This window comes from Callionymus lyra, chromosome 17 (assembly GCF_982586985.1).
Source record: "Callionymus lyra chromosome 17, fCalLyr1.hap1.1, whole genome shotgun sequence".
NCBI classification, from domain to species: domain Eukaryota; kingdom Metazoa; phylum Chordata; class Actinopteri; order Syngnathiformes; family Callionymidae; genus Callionymus; species Callionymus lyra.
This window is the reverse complement of record NC_141834.1, coordinates 19,588,554-19,604,536: the sequence shown is the minus strand read 5'-3', so window position 1 is coordinate 19,604,536 and position 15,983 is coordinate 19,588,554. Positions and strand designations below refer to the sequence as shown.

Genomic DNA, 15,983 nt, shown 5'->3' with positions numbered 1-15,983 from the left:
TTCTAGCTGTGAGAAGCAGGGACACCCTGGACAGCTAGCGAGTACCTCACATTTTATTTACTGCTAACTTGCTAGCCACGTTAGCTTGCTGGTGAAGCTAAGTTAGCATGTTAGCTATTTGAGTTTTGATCTTATTGGTGAGAAAATATTTGTTTTATTTATATATAAAACAAATATTCTCACCAGAAAGATATATTTTCTTTTGATTCGGTTTAAAATTAGGTTTGTATCAATTATTTCACAATAAGTATGTATTTAAATATCTTTGCATTGGTTTTCTTTTTACAGGGATTTATTTGTATGTATATAAAGAATTAAAATCAGATGTTTTTTTAATCGTTTTCTGTCTTTTCTAGCTGTGAGAAGCAGGGACACCCTGGACAGCTAGCCAGTCCCTCACATTTTATTTTGTCAACATCAGCTGTTGTGTTACAAACACACCTGTTACCACATTGTTCCATTGAACCTTTGATTTAAATATTAACAGCCATTATAATCCTGCAGAAGTACCAGTTGATTCCTTTAGTAAAGATAAAACCGTAAATAAACACGTGCTTTTAAATGTTATTTCCGAGTGAAAACAGTTCCTGGATCAGGGTAAGAGTTGAACATGTCGTGTCAGCCTCTGCCTCTGTGTCTACGTGATGGATTTTTCAAGGATATTTTTTTTTGCCAAAGATGATCAAATATTGTTCAACGATGATTTCTTCGCACAGCCATGCTGCCCTCTGCTGGCGCTCGTGTGAATAACAACAGTATTTTTATTATTATTTTTAAAGCATTAGATTTAAGAAAAATAAACGTTTATGGAAGATTTGATGAAGCGTTGTTTTTATTAGACTTTTTGTTTATACATTCTATTCCTTTTAAGTGTAAAAAAGGTTTCAGAAGTCGAGAATTGGTTGAAATTGTCTCTCAAAAATCATTATCATGGATCAGGATCATAACATTTGCAGCGTCGAACTGAAGGACTTGAAAAACTATTAAACCGTGTCAACGATCACTTGTGCTTCAGTGTAGCAGCTAAAAAAAAAAAAAGTGTTAAACTCAACATGTAAAAATGTAAATGAGGACAAATTAAATCCAAACAATTGAATGTTCCAACACTTACTTTCTATAGCATCAAAATCAGACTTTTTAAGTATTTTTTTGCTCTCTATTAATTTTCAATGTATACATAAATAAAACTCCATGTTTAAAAAGAATCAATTAAAAAAAATATTCAGTGTAAAAAAATCAATGTAAATAAAATTACATGTTAAAAAATGTAATGTCTTCTAAGTATTTTTTCTGTATTATTTAAAAATCTTTTAAAGTCCATTTTTGATTTAAAAAAAATATATATTTTGGGTTTTTTTATTTTAGACTTTTTATAAAAGAAATTGAAGAAAATAATTAAAGTGCTCGAAATTTGATGGTTTTTTTATTCAAAATCTGATTTTGATCCTGTGAAATGTCAGTGTTGGAAATGTATAATAAAAATCTGAGTGCACCTTCACTTCATGGACTGATATGTATTTGTAAAGGATCCAGATACTTCCAAGGAATGCTGACGAAAAAGTTCTCAGAGGTCTTGGACAAGTAACGCCTTTGATTATTAACTAACGAATTTGTTTTTATTTGTATTATTCATTCCAAATTTTACCAACACCATAATGTGTCTGGAGGAGTTTATTAAATTATTATTTAGTATTTATTTTTCCTCAAACTAATTTTAAAATAAAGTGTTGTACTTGTATTGCCTTTTGAACAAACTTTTTCATATTTGATATAAATCAAAATAGCAATTGTAGCATTTTGAGCCTTCTATAAAATAAGATTACATCATTTTTAAGTTGGTTGTATCTTTTGAAATCCTTGTGGTTTCATTTAGGAGTAATTCTTCTATTTTCCCCAAAAGATATTTAATATTTCTGAATCTTTTTTGTTGTGTTTTTAACACCAAATGTGTTTGTCGTATCCCTTTGTGTTGTCTCTGGGTCAAGGTGAACAACCTCCCTCACTTCCATAAATAAATATGCAGTGGTGAAGATCGTTCTCCTTGACCCTGAGATAACACAAGGGATACCACAAACTCATTTGTTTTCGAGCCTTCGGGTTACTTTGACCCTGAGATAACACAAGGGATACCAACAAAGTAATTTGTTTCCGAGCTTTCGGGTCACATTGACCCTGAGATAACACAAGGGATACCAACAAAATAATTAGTTTCCGAGCTTTCGGGTCACATTGACCCTGAGATAACACAAGGGATACCAACAAAGTAATTTGTTATCGAGCTTTCGGGTCACATTGACCCTGAGTTAACACAAGGGATACCAAGGGATAGAAGAATTATAAAAGTTAAGTTGAGTTATTCATCTAGTCTGTTGACTTTAAGCTACTTCCTATTGGGGTCTTCAAGAATAAAAAAAATAATGTCTGATAACTACTGGAAGGGCTTTGCTTTAATGGGATTAGGAGGTGCTTGAATGGAGACAGAATCCTCTAGTGGTTTTAAAAGCCTCGACCAATGTGTAGAAAAACTTGAAAATTCTGACATAGCTATTTTAAAGTATTAATAAAGCTTCTCTTAACCCTTGTGTTACATCAGGGTCAAGGTGACCCAGAGATAACACAAGGGTTAAGATATTTCTCCAGTTTCGGCTCCTAAACCACGGTCGTATTTCTTGTATCCTAGTTTCCCTCATAATTTAAGAGCCACTTCTAAAGATTTTCAAACACTTCTGAATTTTAGTCGATCAGATATAGCATCACAAGCAAGAACACGCCATTTGTCCTGGGTTTGATCATGTTTATACGTTTATATCATGTACATACGTCGTGACCTTCACGCATTTAAATCCCGACGAAACCTTGATTTTAAAACATGACGTAGAGAAACATCTCATTGTTTCTCCACCAACTGTCTGAGAGAAGCTGTCGAAAGCACTCGGGTGGAATTGTCGTAACACTTTATTTCAACGTAAATACCACAGAATATTAGTACAGTATCAGTCACACGTATGGACATTCAGGACCTCCTCGCGTCGACTTACATTCCCCCGGCACAGAAAGGCTTCCAGTCGACGCAGCTTTTTTCTCAGCGACGAGCAAACTTTGGGTTATGTGGAGCGCCACCTTCAGGGTCCTTCTGCTGAGGCTGCTAGAAACAGTACAAATCCACATGCGTGTAAACAAAAAAAACAGTATTTACAGAGTTCATTATGCAAAAGCGGAATGTTTTCCACGTCTCTTTTTTTCCCCGACGAAGACGTCGTTCGCCGATGCGTGGATTTTCGTTGGCACGTTAAACACCGTCATGGGAGACGCGAGAGACGAAAGTGTGGATGGTTGTCACCACGAGTCGTCAAACCGAAAACTGTGTTCCCCTCGGATTGAAAAGAAGACAAAAACATTCACACCTTCACATCCAGTGTATATTAAAACATGCGTCGAGGCACACACACATATTTATGTTACAAAATACCAAGTTGTTGTTGTTGTTTTTTTTAACAGTGCAATCGTGTGATGCAAACAAACGAAGAAAAAAAAGGCCAAAGCTGTCGGAATAAATAAAGTTTCTATGGCGCTCCTACACCAGTGAGAGCCCTTCCAGGTCCAAAGAACGAAAACATAACCTTGAACCGTCACATGTTTCCTCCACGAAAATTTAACTTTGGCAGATCAAGTCACAGAAGGATGACGAAGTATTTATAACCGGAGATACACAGAAGCATGTTGCGTTCGGTTGAGGATGTTTTTAATACAAAGAGGCACAATTATACACTTCTTTTTTTTTAACGCTAACATGGGGGTCACTTTTCGTCACTATGGTCACATGACTTTTCTTTCGTGTTCTGACATCAATCAAAATCATTTATCCGGGTTTATACACTTTTTTTGTACATTTAAAACACTTTTTTTTGTAGAAAAAAAAACAGCCAAATAGTGTCCAAGGGTTAAAAAATATAGAAAAAATTCCATTTATTTACTAACAAATTATCTAATTTAATTGATCAACCTTTTAAATTGAGAGTAATATGGTTTAATTTAAATTCTTATCATATTTAAGTTGTTTTTGGAAGTTTATGTAAATCCCCCCAAAATAGTCTTCATAGATTGTATCATTTATATCTTCATAACTGTGTTAAACTGATTAAATTAAATATATTTTCTCATCAGTTAGATTCATTTTGTATATATGATTAATTTAAAAAACAATCTGTTTGGATATTTAAATATATATATGCAGTATATACTGTATACAAGTATGAATTATATTTGCCTCTGGAGTTTACATAACCATCTGCGAGTTAGCAAAATAACCCGAGAAAGTTACTAATGTATTTCAATAAGATCAACAGGAATTGTTGATACTTACAGATTACCATCTGGATCCAGATATCCTTTGAAGGATGTGTCACTTAAGCTTAGTTTCTGCATTTTTTCTGTGTTTCTTGAGCAACTTTGGTTCATCAAATGCTCATTTACAATTGGATTTTTATATTTCAAATGCCAAAAAAAGTGTCAAATTCGACGTATACGACAAATATAGGGCACTCTGAGTTTCTGCGTCTGTTTTTTCGGGGTAACTTTTCAAGAGTAAAACTGAACCAAATCATCTGGAACTGCCTCGATTCACACAACATGCCTCCTGGGGTTCCCCTACTCCCTCTTCTCGGGGAGGCTGGAGCGCACGCGGTTGCGCACGTAGAACGCCGTCATGGCGCTGCAGCAGGTGGTGAAGATGAAGAGCGCCACGGCGTCGTGGGCGAGGTCGCCGTGCAGCCGCTCGTACAGCGGGCGCCGCTCCTCGAAGTCTGTTCGCAGCGCGTCCAGCTGCATTAAAGTGCACATCACCACGAAGACGTGGAAGATCTGGTGGCCCTGCCCGATGAAGTCGCACCACCCGGGAAACCAGCTCTCCGGGTGAGGGCAGGTGAAGAAGTAGGCGCCGATGAGGAAGAAGAGCACGTGGTAGAAGTGGTACGGCACCACCGGGTCGGAGCAGCCGTCCCGGTAGCAGCTGTAGATGCGGTGCACCACGGGGCTGATGTCCAGGCAGTACGCCAGGGCCGAGGGCACCACTTGGAAAAGCTTGTGGCCGAGTTTGGGCAGCTGAGGACTGGCGTACTTGCCGTAGCAGCAACCGAAGCAGGTGAGCCAGGACAGGAAGGCGGCGGCCGGTAGATAGAAACCCTGGACGCGGGTGTGCCAGCTTTCTTCGATGGCGTAATAGTAGTGGGCGAGGGCGCTGCCGTACTGGTAGACGGCCACGCCGATGTAGTCGAGGAAGTAGAAGGTGTAGTGCGAGAGCTCGGACTTGGCGGAGAAGAGGTGGGCGAGGGCGCTGAAGGAGAGGTACGTGAACGCCGACAGGAGGACGATGAAGAGCGGCTGAGCGTGGGGGTCGCGCAGGAAGTCCACCGTCTGCGAGATCTCCTGCCACTTGACCAGGATGATGAGCGCCGCCAGCAGGTGGGTCCACACGTTGAGGCTCTCGTTGTGCCTCTGGAAGAGGGTGAGGAAGTAGTAGCGCCAGCTGTGGTCCGGCTGGCGGTAGCCGCTGAGGATGTGGCGCTCCTGGAACACCCAGGGCACGTCGGACACCTTGACGGTGCAAGGCAGGGTGGGGAAGGCCGACTCCAGCAGCTGAGGGATCTGCCTGAGCTGCTGCGCGTTGATGAACAGGCGCCCGATCTGCTCCATCACCACCGTCGCCATGGCAATCTGGAGAAGACAAGATCGGCTTTAAGACTCTGATAACAACTGGTGTGTCGGCGAGAATCTGTTAAAAGGTACACGTCAAGATACAGGGTCAACAGTATGATATAGTGTAATACTGTAGTAACAAGGATATATGTGTAGTATTGTCGAGTACTTGACTCTGGTGTTGTGATAGTGTAGTAACAAGTATATATTTGTAGTATTGTCCGGTACTTGACTCTGGTGTTGTGATAGTGTAGTAACAAGTATATATGTGTAGTATTGTCCGGTACTTGACTCTGGTGTTGTGATAGTGTAGTAACAAGTATATATTTGTAGTATTGTCCGGTACTTGACTCTGGTGTTGTGATAGTGTAGTAACAAGTATATACTGTATGTGTAGTATTGTCCAGTACTTGACTCTGGTGTTGTGATAGTGTAGTAACAAGTATATATTTGTAGTATTGTCCGGTACTTGACTCTGGTGTTGTGATAGTGTAGTAACAAGTATATATGTGTAGTATTGTCCAGTACTTGACTCTGGTGTTGTGATAGTGAAGTAACAAGTATATATGTGTAGTATTGTCCAGTACTTGACTCTGGTGTTGTGATAGTGAAGTAACAAGTATATATGTGTATTATTGTCCAGTACTTGACTCTGGTGTTGTGATAGTGTAGAAACAAGTATATATGTGTAGTATTTTCCAGTACTTGACTCTGGTGTTGTGATAGTGTAGTAACAAGTATATATGTGTAGTATTGTCCAGTACTTGACTCTGGTGTTGTGATACTGTAGTAACAAGTATATATATGTAGTATTGTCCAGTACTTGACTCTGGTGTTGTCAGGCTGTTGCTCCTAAGCTTTGGAACAATCTTCCTCTCTCTTTGCGCTTGATGGATCTACTGACTCCTTTAAGAAACATCTTAAGACGTTTCTATTTGTTCAGGCTTTTCCTTGAATTTCTCGAACTCCTGTGTTGTTCTCGGTGTTGTCTTGATCTTTGAAGTATGTACTGTTTTGAGTATTGTTTTGATTGTTAAAGCGCTTTGTGACCCTGGTCTCGAAAAGCGCTATATAAATATATATTACTTACTTACTTACTTACTTAGTAACAAGTATATATATGTAGTATTGTCCAGTACTTGACTCTGGTGTTGTGATAGTGTAGAAACAAGTATATATGTGTAGTATTTTCCAGTACTTGACTCTGGTGTTGTGATACTGTAGTAACAAGTATATATGTGTAGTATTGTCCAGTACTTGACTCTGGTGTTGTGATACTGTAGTAACAAGTATATATGTGTAGTATTGTCCAGTACTTGACTCTGGTGTTGTGATAGTGTAGTAACAAGGATATATGTGTAGTATTGTCGAGTTCTTGACTCTGGTGTTGTGATAGTGTAGTAACAAGTATATATATGTAGTATTGTCCAGTACTTGACTCTGGTGTTGTGATAGTGTAGAAACAAGTATATATGTGTAGTATTTTCCAGTACTTGACTCTGGTGTTGTGATACTGTAGTAACAAGTATATATGTGCAGTATTGTCCAGTACTTGACTCTGGTGTTGTGATAGTGTAGTAACAAGTATATATGTGTAGTATTGTCCAGTACTTGACTCTGGTGTTGTGATAGTGTAGTAACAAGTATATATGTGTAGTATTGTCCAGTACTTGACTCTGGTGTTGTGATAGTGTAGTAACAAGTATATATGTGTAGTATTGTCCAGTACTTGACTCTGGTGTTGTGATAGTGTAGTAACAAGTATATATGTGTAGTATTGTCCAGTACTTGACTCTGGTGTTGTGATAGTGTAGTAACAAGTATATATGTGTAGTATTGTCCAGTACTTGACTCTGGTGTTGTGATAGTGTAGTAACAAGTATATATGTGTAGTATTGTCCAGTACTTGACTCTGGTGTTGTGATAGTGTAGTAACAAGTATATATGTGTAGTATTGTCCAGTACTTGACTCTGGTGTTGTGATAGTGTAGTAACAAATGTATATGTGTAGTATTGTCCAGTACTTGACTCTGGTGTTGTGATAGTGTAGTAACAAGGATATATGTGTGGTATTGTCGAGTACTTGACTCTGGTGTTGTCATAGTGTAGTAACAAGGATATATGTGTAGTATTGTCGAGTACTTGACTCTGGTGTTGTCATAGTGTAGTAACAAGGATATATCTGTAGTATTGTCCAGTACTTGACTCTGGTGTTGTGATAGTGTAGTAACAAGGATATATCTGTAGTATTGTTAAGTACTTGACTCTGGTGTTGTGATAGTGTAGTAACAAGGATATATCTGTAGTATTGTCCAGTACTTGACTCTGGTGTTGTGATAGTGTAGTAACAAGGATATATCTGTAGTATTGTTAAGTACTTGACTCTGGTGTTGTGATACTGTAGTAACAAGTATATATGTGTAGTATTGTCCAGTACTTGACTCTGGTGTTGTGATAGTGTAGTAACAAGTATATATGTGTAGTATTGTCCAGTACTTGACTCTGGTGTTGTGATAGTGTAGTAACAAGTATATATGTGTAGTATTGTCCAGTACTTGACTCTGGTGTTGTGATAGTGTAGTAACAAGTATATATGTGTAGTATTGTCCAGTACTTGACTCTGGTGTTGTGATAGTGTAGTAACAAGTATATATGTGTAGTATTGTCCAGTACTTGACTCTGGTGTTGTGATACTGTAGTAACAAGTATATATGTGTAGTATTGTCCAGTACTTGACTCTGGTGTTGTGATAGTGTAGTAACAAGGATATATGTGTAGTATTGTCGAGTTCTTGACTCTGGTGTTGTGATAGTGTAGTAACAAGTATATATATGTAGTATTGTCCAGTACTTGACTCTGGTGTTGTGATAGTGTAGAAACAAGTATATATGTGTAGTATTTTCCAGTACTTGACTCTGGTGTTGTGATACTGTAGTAACAAGTATATATGTGCAGTATTGTCCAGTACTTGACTCTGGTGTTGTGATAGTGTAGTAACAAGTATATATGTGTAGTATTGTCCAGTACTTGACTCTGGTGTTGTGATAGTGTAGTAACAAGTATATATGTGTAGTATTGTCCAGTACTTGACTCTGGTGTTGTGATAGTGTAGTAACAAGTATATATGTGTAGTATTGTCCAGTACTTGACTCTGGTGTTGTGATAGTGTAGTAACAAGTATATATGTGTAGTATTGTCCAGTACTTGACTCTGGTGTTGTGATAGTGTAGTAACAAGTATATATGTGTAGTATTGTCCAGTACTTGACTCTGGTGTTGTGATAGTGTAGTAACAAGTATATATGTGTAGTATTGTCCAGTACTTGACTCTGGTGTTGTGATAGTGTAGTAACAAGTATATATGTGTAGTATTGTCCAGTACTTGACTCTGGTGTTGTGATAGTGTAGTAACAAATGTATATGTGTAGTATTGTCCAGTACTTGACTCTGGTGTTGTGATAGTGTAGTAACAAGGATATATGTGTGGTATTGTCGAGTACTTGACTCTGGTGTTGTCATAGTGTAGTAACAAGGATATATGTGTAGTATTGTCGAGTACTTGACTCTGGTGTTGTCATAGTGTAGTAACAAGGATATATCTGTAGTATTGTCCAGTACTTGACTCTGGTGTTGTGATAGTGTAGTAACAAGGATATATCTGTAGTATTGTTAAGTACTTGACTCTGGTGTTGTGATAGTGTAGTAACAAGGATATATCTGTAGTATTGTCCAGTACTTGACTCTGGTGTTGTGATAGTGTAGTAACAAGGATATATCTGTAGTATTGTTAAGTACTTGACTCTGGTGTTGTGATAGTGTAGTAACAAGTATATATGTGTAGTATTGTCCAGTACTTGACTCTGGTGTTGTGATAGTGTAGTAACAAGTATATATGTGTAGTATTGTCCAGTACTTGACTCTGGTGTTGTGATAGTGTAGTAACAAGTATATATGTGTAGTATTGTCCAGTACTTGACTCTGGTGTTGTGATAGTGTAGTAACAAGTATATATGTGTAGTATTGTCCAGTACTTGACTCTGGTGTTGTGATAGTGTAGTAACAAGTATATATGTGTAGTATTGTCCAGTACTTGACTCTGGTGTTGTGATAGTGTAGTAACAAGTATATATGTGTAGTATTGTCCAGTACTTGACTCTGGTGTTGTGATAGTGTAGTAACAAGTATATATGTGTAGTATTGTCCAGTACTTGACTCTGGTGTTGTGATAGTGTAGTAACAAGTATATATGTGTAGTATTGTCCAGTACTTGACTCTGGTGTTGTGATAGTGTAGTAACAAATGTATATGTGTAGTATTGTCCAGTACTTGACTCTGGTGTTGTGATAGTGTAGTAACAAGGATATATGTGTGGTATTGTCGAGTACTTGACTCTGGTGTTGTCATAGTGTAGTAACAAGGATATATGTGTAGTATTGTCGAGTACTTGACTCTGGTGTTGTCATAGTGTAGTAACAAGGATATATCTGTAGTATTGTCCAGTACTTGACTCTGGTGTTGTGATAGTGTAGTAACAAGGATATATCTGTAGTATTGTTAAGTACTTGACTCTGGTGTTGTGATAGTGTAGTAACAAGGATATATCTGTAGTATTGTCCAGTACTTGACTCTGGTGTTGTGATAGTGTAGTAACAAGGATATATCTGTAGTATTGTTAAGTACTTGACTCTGGTGTTGTAGTATTTACAGACCACATGACTCTTGACAAAGTCGTAACTGTTTTCATTTGTTTTTTCAAACCAAAATATGTCCAAACATCAGCTTTAAAAGCTGCTGGAGTCACTGTATCCTCTCGTCCTCAGTCATTCACAGGAATTATTTGTTCCTTTAGCTGCAGAGGACGTTATGACCTCTGCCATCTAGAGGTCGGAATTGTAATTGCAACAAAAAAATTAACAAATCCTGTAAATATTTTCACGTTAATTGAAAATGTTTAAATTATCTTATTATTTGAGGAAACTTAGTCCTTAATGAAATAATTTAAAATGAATGAGGCCTGATATGACATCATCATCTCATTTACTTATGTTATCTTAAACATGAGCAAACAACATGCTTTGCACACGTTCATTTGCTTGGCGTGTAGAATTCGAGTCGACAAACCACATGTAAATGTACACGAACACACGCACACGTGTTATAAACCGGTTCGGAGACTCGTCACTTTGCATAAACACAAACTAGCGTTAGCAAGACTAGCATCCTGGCTAGTCTGAGTCTAGACAAGTGTTGACATGTTCAGAGAAGGAAGTTGTCCAGATGCCAGTAGTTAAGTAAGTACGGTGGCCCTGGAGGGCAAAGAGTTGTATAATCATAATTACATTTTTTATAATTGTTACTGTTTTGTTTTTGTGGTTTCATAGTCACCGTATAGAGGTGATGAGTTTGTTTGTTTTGTTTCTTTTACAAGAAGACATTTTAAGTTCTAATTAAATAAAAAAAGTTGAATAGAAAATAAAAACATTAAATTATTGTGACATGTTTGTCTAAATATAAAAAAAGAAAATGTTTAATACATCTACAGATCAAAACAGTGTATATTTGATTATCCATCATTATACCACATTAGTTTAATCTATACCACCTTTAATAGTTTATATATAATTTAATAGTTACCAGATTTGTTAGCAGGCCACACATTAAGAAAAAAGCATGTATATTATTTATCTTCTTTTCACTTCATTTATCTATTATTACTGTCTGAAAGGTGTTTTGTTCGGACCAGAGATGACATTTTCTCTAGTTTGTGACGCATTTAAGTCAAGTTCACTTGAAAAAAATAAACCTGTAAACTAGTAAAAGACAAACTTTATATCCATTTGATTGTTAAAAACAATAGAAATGTTTCCGAGGCTCAGCTGTGGACGAACCTCTGCGGGCGAGTCTCGGTCTCACACTCCAGCGAACACTCACAACTTTTGTCTTCTGCCCCAATTAAATTAATGTTCAGTCGTCGGGATTTAATCGGATCCAGCTTCGGGACTCGTACAGACATGCCGGTCGTCCACCGGGTTTTCAGGGTTCGCGGAGGTTCACGGGGAAGGAGGAAGCGCCGGAATATCGAAGGTAACGACATAATAAGAAGCGTCTGGATCATCATTAGCAAGACCTTGATTAACATGTTCATCTTTCATGACCAGTTCAAGACCAAGACGGTATTAAATAAATAAAAAACAAGACTGAAATTCAGCTTCAGTCATTTTATTGTTACTAGTTTGACTCGTGATTAAAAACGCAAGCAAAGAGAGTATTTAAAATATATATAAATGTAAAGGTTTAGAGTTGGCAGCGTATACATGGTACTGATGGGGGTTAAAACAAAGATTGTGGTAGATTTAAAAAATTGTGTGAGTAAATAAAAAGTGTTGGAGACTCAAGTGTTTAAATGATGGTTTAAAATAGAGACTGACATGAGATCAATCCATCTTTAATATAATATTCATCCACTGTAGCTCAAACAAATGCTGTGTCTTAAAATACTGCTCTTAGTGCACTGGTTAGTATGCATCAGGATAGTGTACGTACTAACTAGTAACTAATTCTCCACAGATAGTATGTCTCAAACACACTTCTCTTAGTATACTAGAAGTTAGTATGCATCAGGATAGTGTACGTACTAACTAGTAACTAATTCTCCACAGATAGTATGTCTCAAACACACTTCTCTCAGTATACTAGAAGTTAGTATCATCAGGATAGTGTACGTACTAACTAGTAACTAATCCTCCACAGATAGTATGTCTCAAACACACTTCTCTTAGTATACTAGAAGTTAGTATGCATCAGGATAGTGTACGTACTAACTAGTAACTAATTCTCCACAGATAGTATGTCTCAAACACACTTCTCTCAGTATACTAGAAGTTAGTATCATCAGGATAGTGTACGTACTAACTAGTAACTAATCCTCCACAGATAGTATGTCTCAAATACTTCTCTTAGTATACTAGAAGTTAGTATGCATCAGGATAGTGTACGTACTAACTAGTAACTAATTCTCCACAGATAGTATGTCTCAAATCAAACTCTGCTGCTACACACTAACAGGAAATGACGCAACAGCTTCTTCTTCTACTTCTTTTTAACGATGATTTCAACCAGCTGTAAGAACACTAGCGACACCTGCTGGCAGCACGTTTGGTTTGGATCAAGAAATATGAGAAACTAAATATTGGCGAGATATTTATCAGCACTGAAGACGTGTCGTCCTCCTACTGCTGCTGAAAATGCACCTGTAAGTATATGTATATGTATATATATATATATATATATATATATATATGATGTAACCTCCGTTTACAAAGTCAACGTCACTAAGATGGAGCCGTTTAGTGTAGAAAGTGTCCATCGATCCATACTCAGTTATCTGGGCGTTTTAGTGACAATTTAGTGTGTATGGAGCACTACATTTCACATACTAAGAATTGAGACACACTTATGCACTAAAAATACTAAGTTTAAGTACGCAAGTATATGATTTGAGACACGGCTAAAGTGTGTATCACAGACACCAGAAGAACCTTTAGACATTACCGTTGATTCTTGTGTTTTAATAATGTATGAATATAAAGATGAACATTTTTTCCTTCGTTCTTCCACAATAACTGCAGCCATCTGTGCACGAATACAAATGCGTTCAGTTATTTTTGTCGTGGGCTAACTTAAAAACATAATTGGATGAGCTGGTCATGTCGAGCTAAGAAGCTAAAGATTTAATTTAATTTTACCTCACACAGTCTCATGACAATAGAATGTCAAATAATACTCAATAATAGAGTTTGTATTGTCGAGAATCTGTTGCTGCGATACCAGGGTCAACGATAAGATATATATCTTGATGTTGTAGGAACAAGAATATATAGAGTTCTACATTATATTTGTATTTCACAAGAGAAGGAATACAAATATGTGCAGTACATTTTTAAATAAATAAATAAAAAGAAGGGAACAGATTTCTGTTGGGTGTCATTTGTAATTTTGTAAATAAGAAAAGAGGAAAAAGAAGGTTCCAGAAAATCTCAAAGGTGATGAAAGAAAATGTTGCTTAAAACAGGCAGAAACCTCGAGCGGAACTAGACTCTTTGTGGACAGTATTCTACAGGGACAGGCCGAGAGGGAGGACAGAGATGGGGGGATGGAGAGAGAAGGAGAGCGGGGGAGGAGAGACAGGAAGAGAAGGAGGTGTAGAGCACAGATGGAACTGAAAGAACCTGCCGTACAGAATCTAGGAGCCTCGTTCTATCAAGTGTTCTGGAAGCTGGTGTTGAATCTGTTGATTCATGATACAGGGTCAACGCTACGATATATTATGATAGTGTAGTAACAAGTACATATGTGTAGTATAGTCCAGTACTTGACTCTGGTGTTGTGATAGTGTAGTAACAAGTATATATGTGTAGTATTGTCCAGTACTTGACTCTGGTGTTGTGATAGTTTAGTAACAAGGATATATGGGTAGTATTGTCCAGTACTTGACTCTGGTGTTGTGATACTGTAGTAACAAGTATATATGTGTAGTATTGTCCAGTACTTGACTCTGGTGTTGTGATACTGTAGTAACAAGTATATATGTGTAGTATTGTCCAGTACTTGACTCTGGTGTTGTGATAGTGTAGTAACAAGGCTATATGTGTAGTATTGTCCAGTACTTGACTCTGGTGTTGTGATACTGTAGTAACAAGTATATATGTGTAGTATTGTCCAGTACTTGACTCTGGTGTTGTAGTATTTACAGACCACATGACTCTTGACGAAGTCGTAACTGCTTTCATTTGTTTTCAAACCAAAATATGTTCAAATATCAGCTTTTAAAAGAGAGTCACTGTATCCTCTCGTTCTCAGTCATCGCCAGGATCTCGCAGGATTACATTCTTCCTTTAGCTGCAGATTACGTAATGACTGCTGCCATCCAGAGGTCGGAGGTTTTATTTCAACACAAAGAGTGTTTATTGTTATTCCAATTCCAATAAAATCGAATTACTTTATTTTATTGACACTTGATTGAAAATATAAACCATAGAATAACTATGATAAAAATTAAATATCAAAAAAGAGAGCAAAAAACGTTTCTGTGTTGTTATATTAATATATTTGCAGTATAGGAAAATAAAAAAATCTGATATTTTAGTATATCGATTGATATTCAAAGCATCAAATCATAACAGATACTTTTGAGTTCATATAAAATAATAATAAGTCATATAGTGACGAGGAAATGCTTCCTTTTAACAGGCAGAAACCTCGAGCAGAACCAGAACTCAGCAGTGACAGATGTGGAGAAGGAAGATGGGGGGATGGAGAGAGAGAGAGAGAAAGAGAGAGAGGAGGCCACCTTCGATCAGACAGTAGCAATCGATCATTGATCAATAAGTATTTGAATATCAACGCATTATTCGTTGTTACACAACAGCTTCATCCGAACCGAACCGAACCAGGGGTTTATGAGCTTTAGATGTTTTTTTTTGGATCGAGGTTCTGGAGCAGAAGCTGTGAAGTGATGAATGGGAAGTGATTACGTAACATGGCCCGGTCCGTCCACACCCAGTTTTCCCAGCAGTGGATCCGAACCCAGTCCAATAAATATGAGCAGGAGGATGAACCACAAAAAAAACAAGAACCGGTTTTTTAAAATTCTGCATGTGTTCCGTCGGGCCTGTGACGGGCCTGTTGCAGCAGCAGCACCTGATCCACTGCTCGCACCGGGACGGAACCATCCAACACACACACGTCCATCTTCCATCCGAACCCTATTATTTTATCATTTATTGATCATTTATTTATCATCCTCGACGTCACCGTCTCCGTCCATCCCCTCCGTTAACGTCTCCGAATATCACCGCGAAATGATGAATGAAAAGCCACGAACCTGAAGATGGCTGACTCGGTTCCGAAGCCTTTACACGCGAGAGTCGAGTGCGGTTCGGGAGCAGAGCATCATTTTGACCGCGAGATACGTGAAGATCTGGAGCGAGGATTGACAGGTCGGTGTTCTGATGCTGCGAGGAGGATGCCGAGGCGTGTGAGTGACACTCGCCTGCGGCCAATCGGAGCGCGGCGACGCTCCTCGAGTCCTCGCCCGAGCGGCCAATCGGTGCTCGAGCAGCAGCAGCGATGGTCCCGCCCACTAGCGTCAGGGACTCTTCCACCGTCGAGAGGAAACAAGTTCCTCTCGAAGTGTTTCTGGCAGAAGAAGAACGACGTTATTTATTAGTCGAACATTTATTTTAATAATCTGGATTAGTTGTTTCTTAAATGTCAACGTTTTAATTATAC

General features: G+C 38.0%; 1 protein-coding gene across 1 annotated transcript; it reads right to left on the bottom strand.

The window, feature by feature from the left end:
* Positions 1-2,937: 2,937 nt before the first annotated feature.
* Positions 2,938-15,692, bottom strand: paqr7b (progestin and adipoQ receptor family member VII, b). The gene is made up of 2 exons (XM_087778734.1): positions 15,577-15,692; positions 2,938-5,712 (listed from the first exon to the last, which is right to left on the bottom strand). Exon 2 carries the CDS (start codon positions 5,704-5,706, stop codon positions 4,648-4,650), a length of 1,059 nt encoding a protein of 352 aa, XP_087634860.1. The 5' UTR covers positions 5,707-5,712; positions 15,577-15,692; the 3' UTR covers positions 2,938-4,647.
* Positions 15,693-15,983: the final 291 nt, after the last annotated feature.

Bases quoted from the DNA above. Each gene is read 5' to 3' on its own strand.
- paqr7b (XM_087778734.1), bottom strand. From the start codon at position 5,706: ATGGCGACGGTGGTGATGGAGCAGATCGGGCGCCTGTTCATCAACGCG.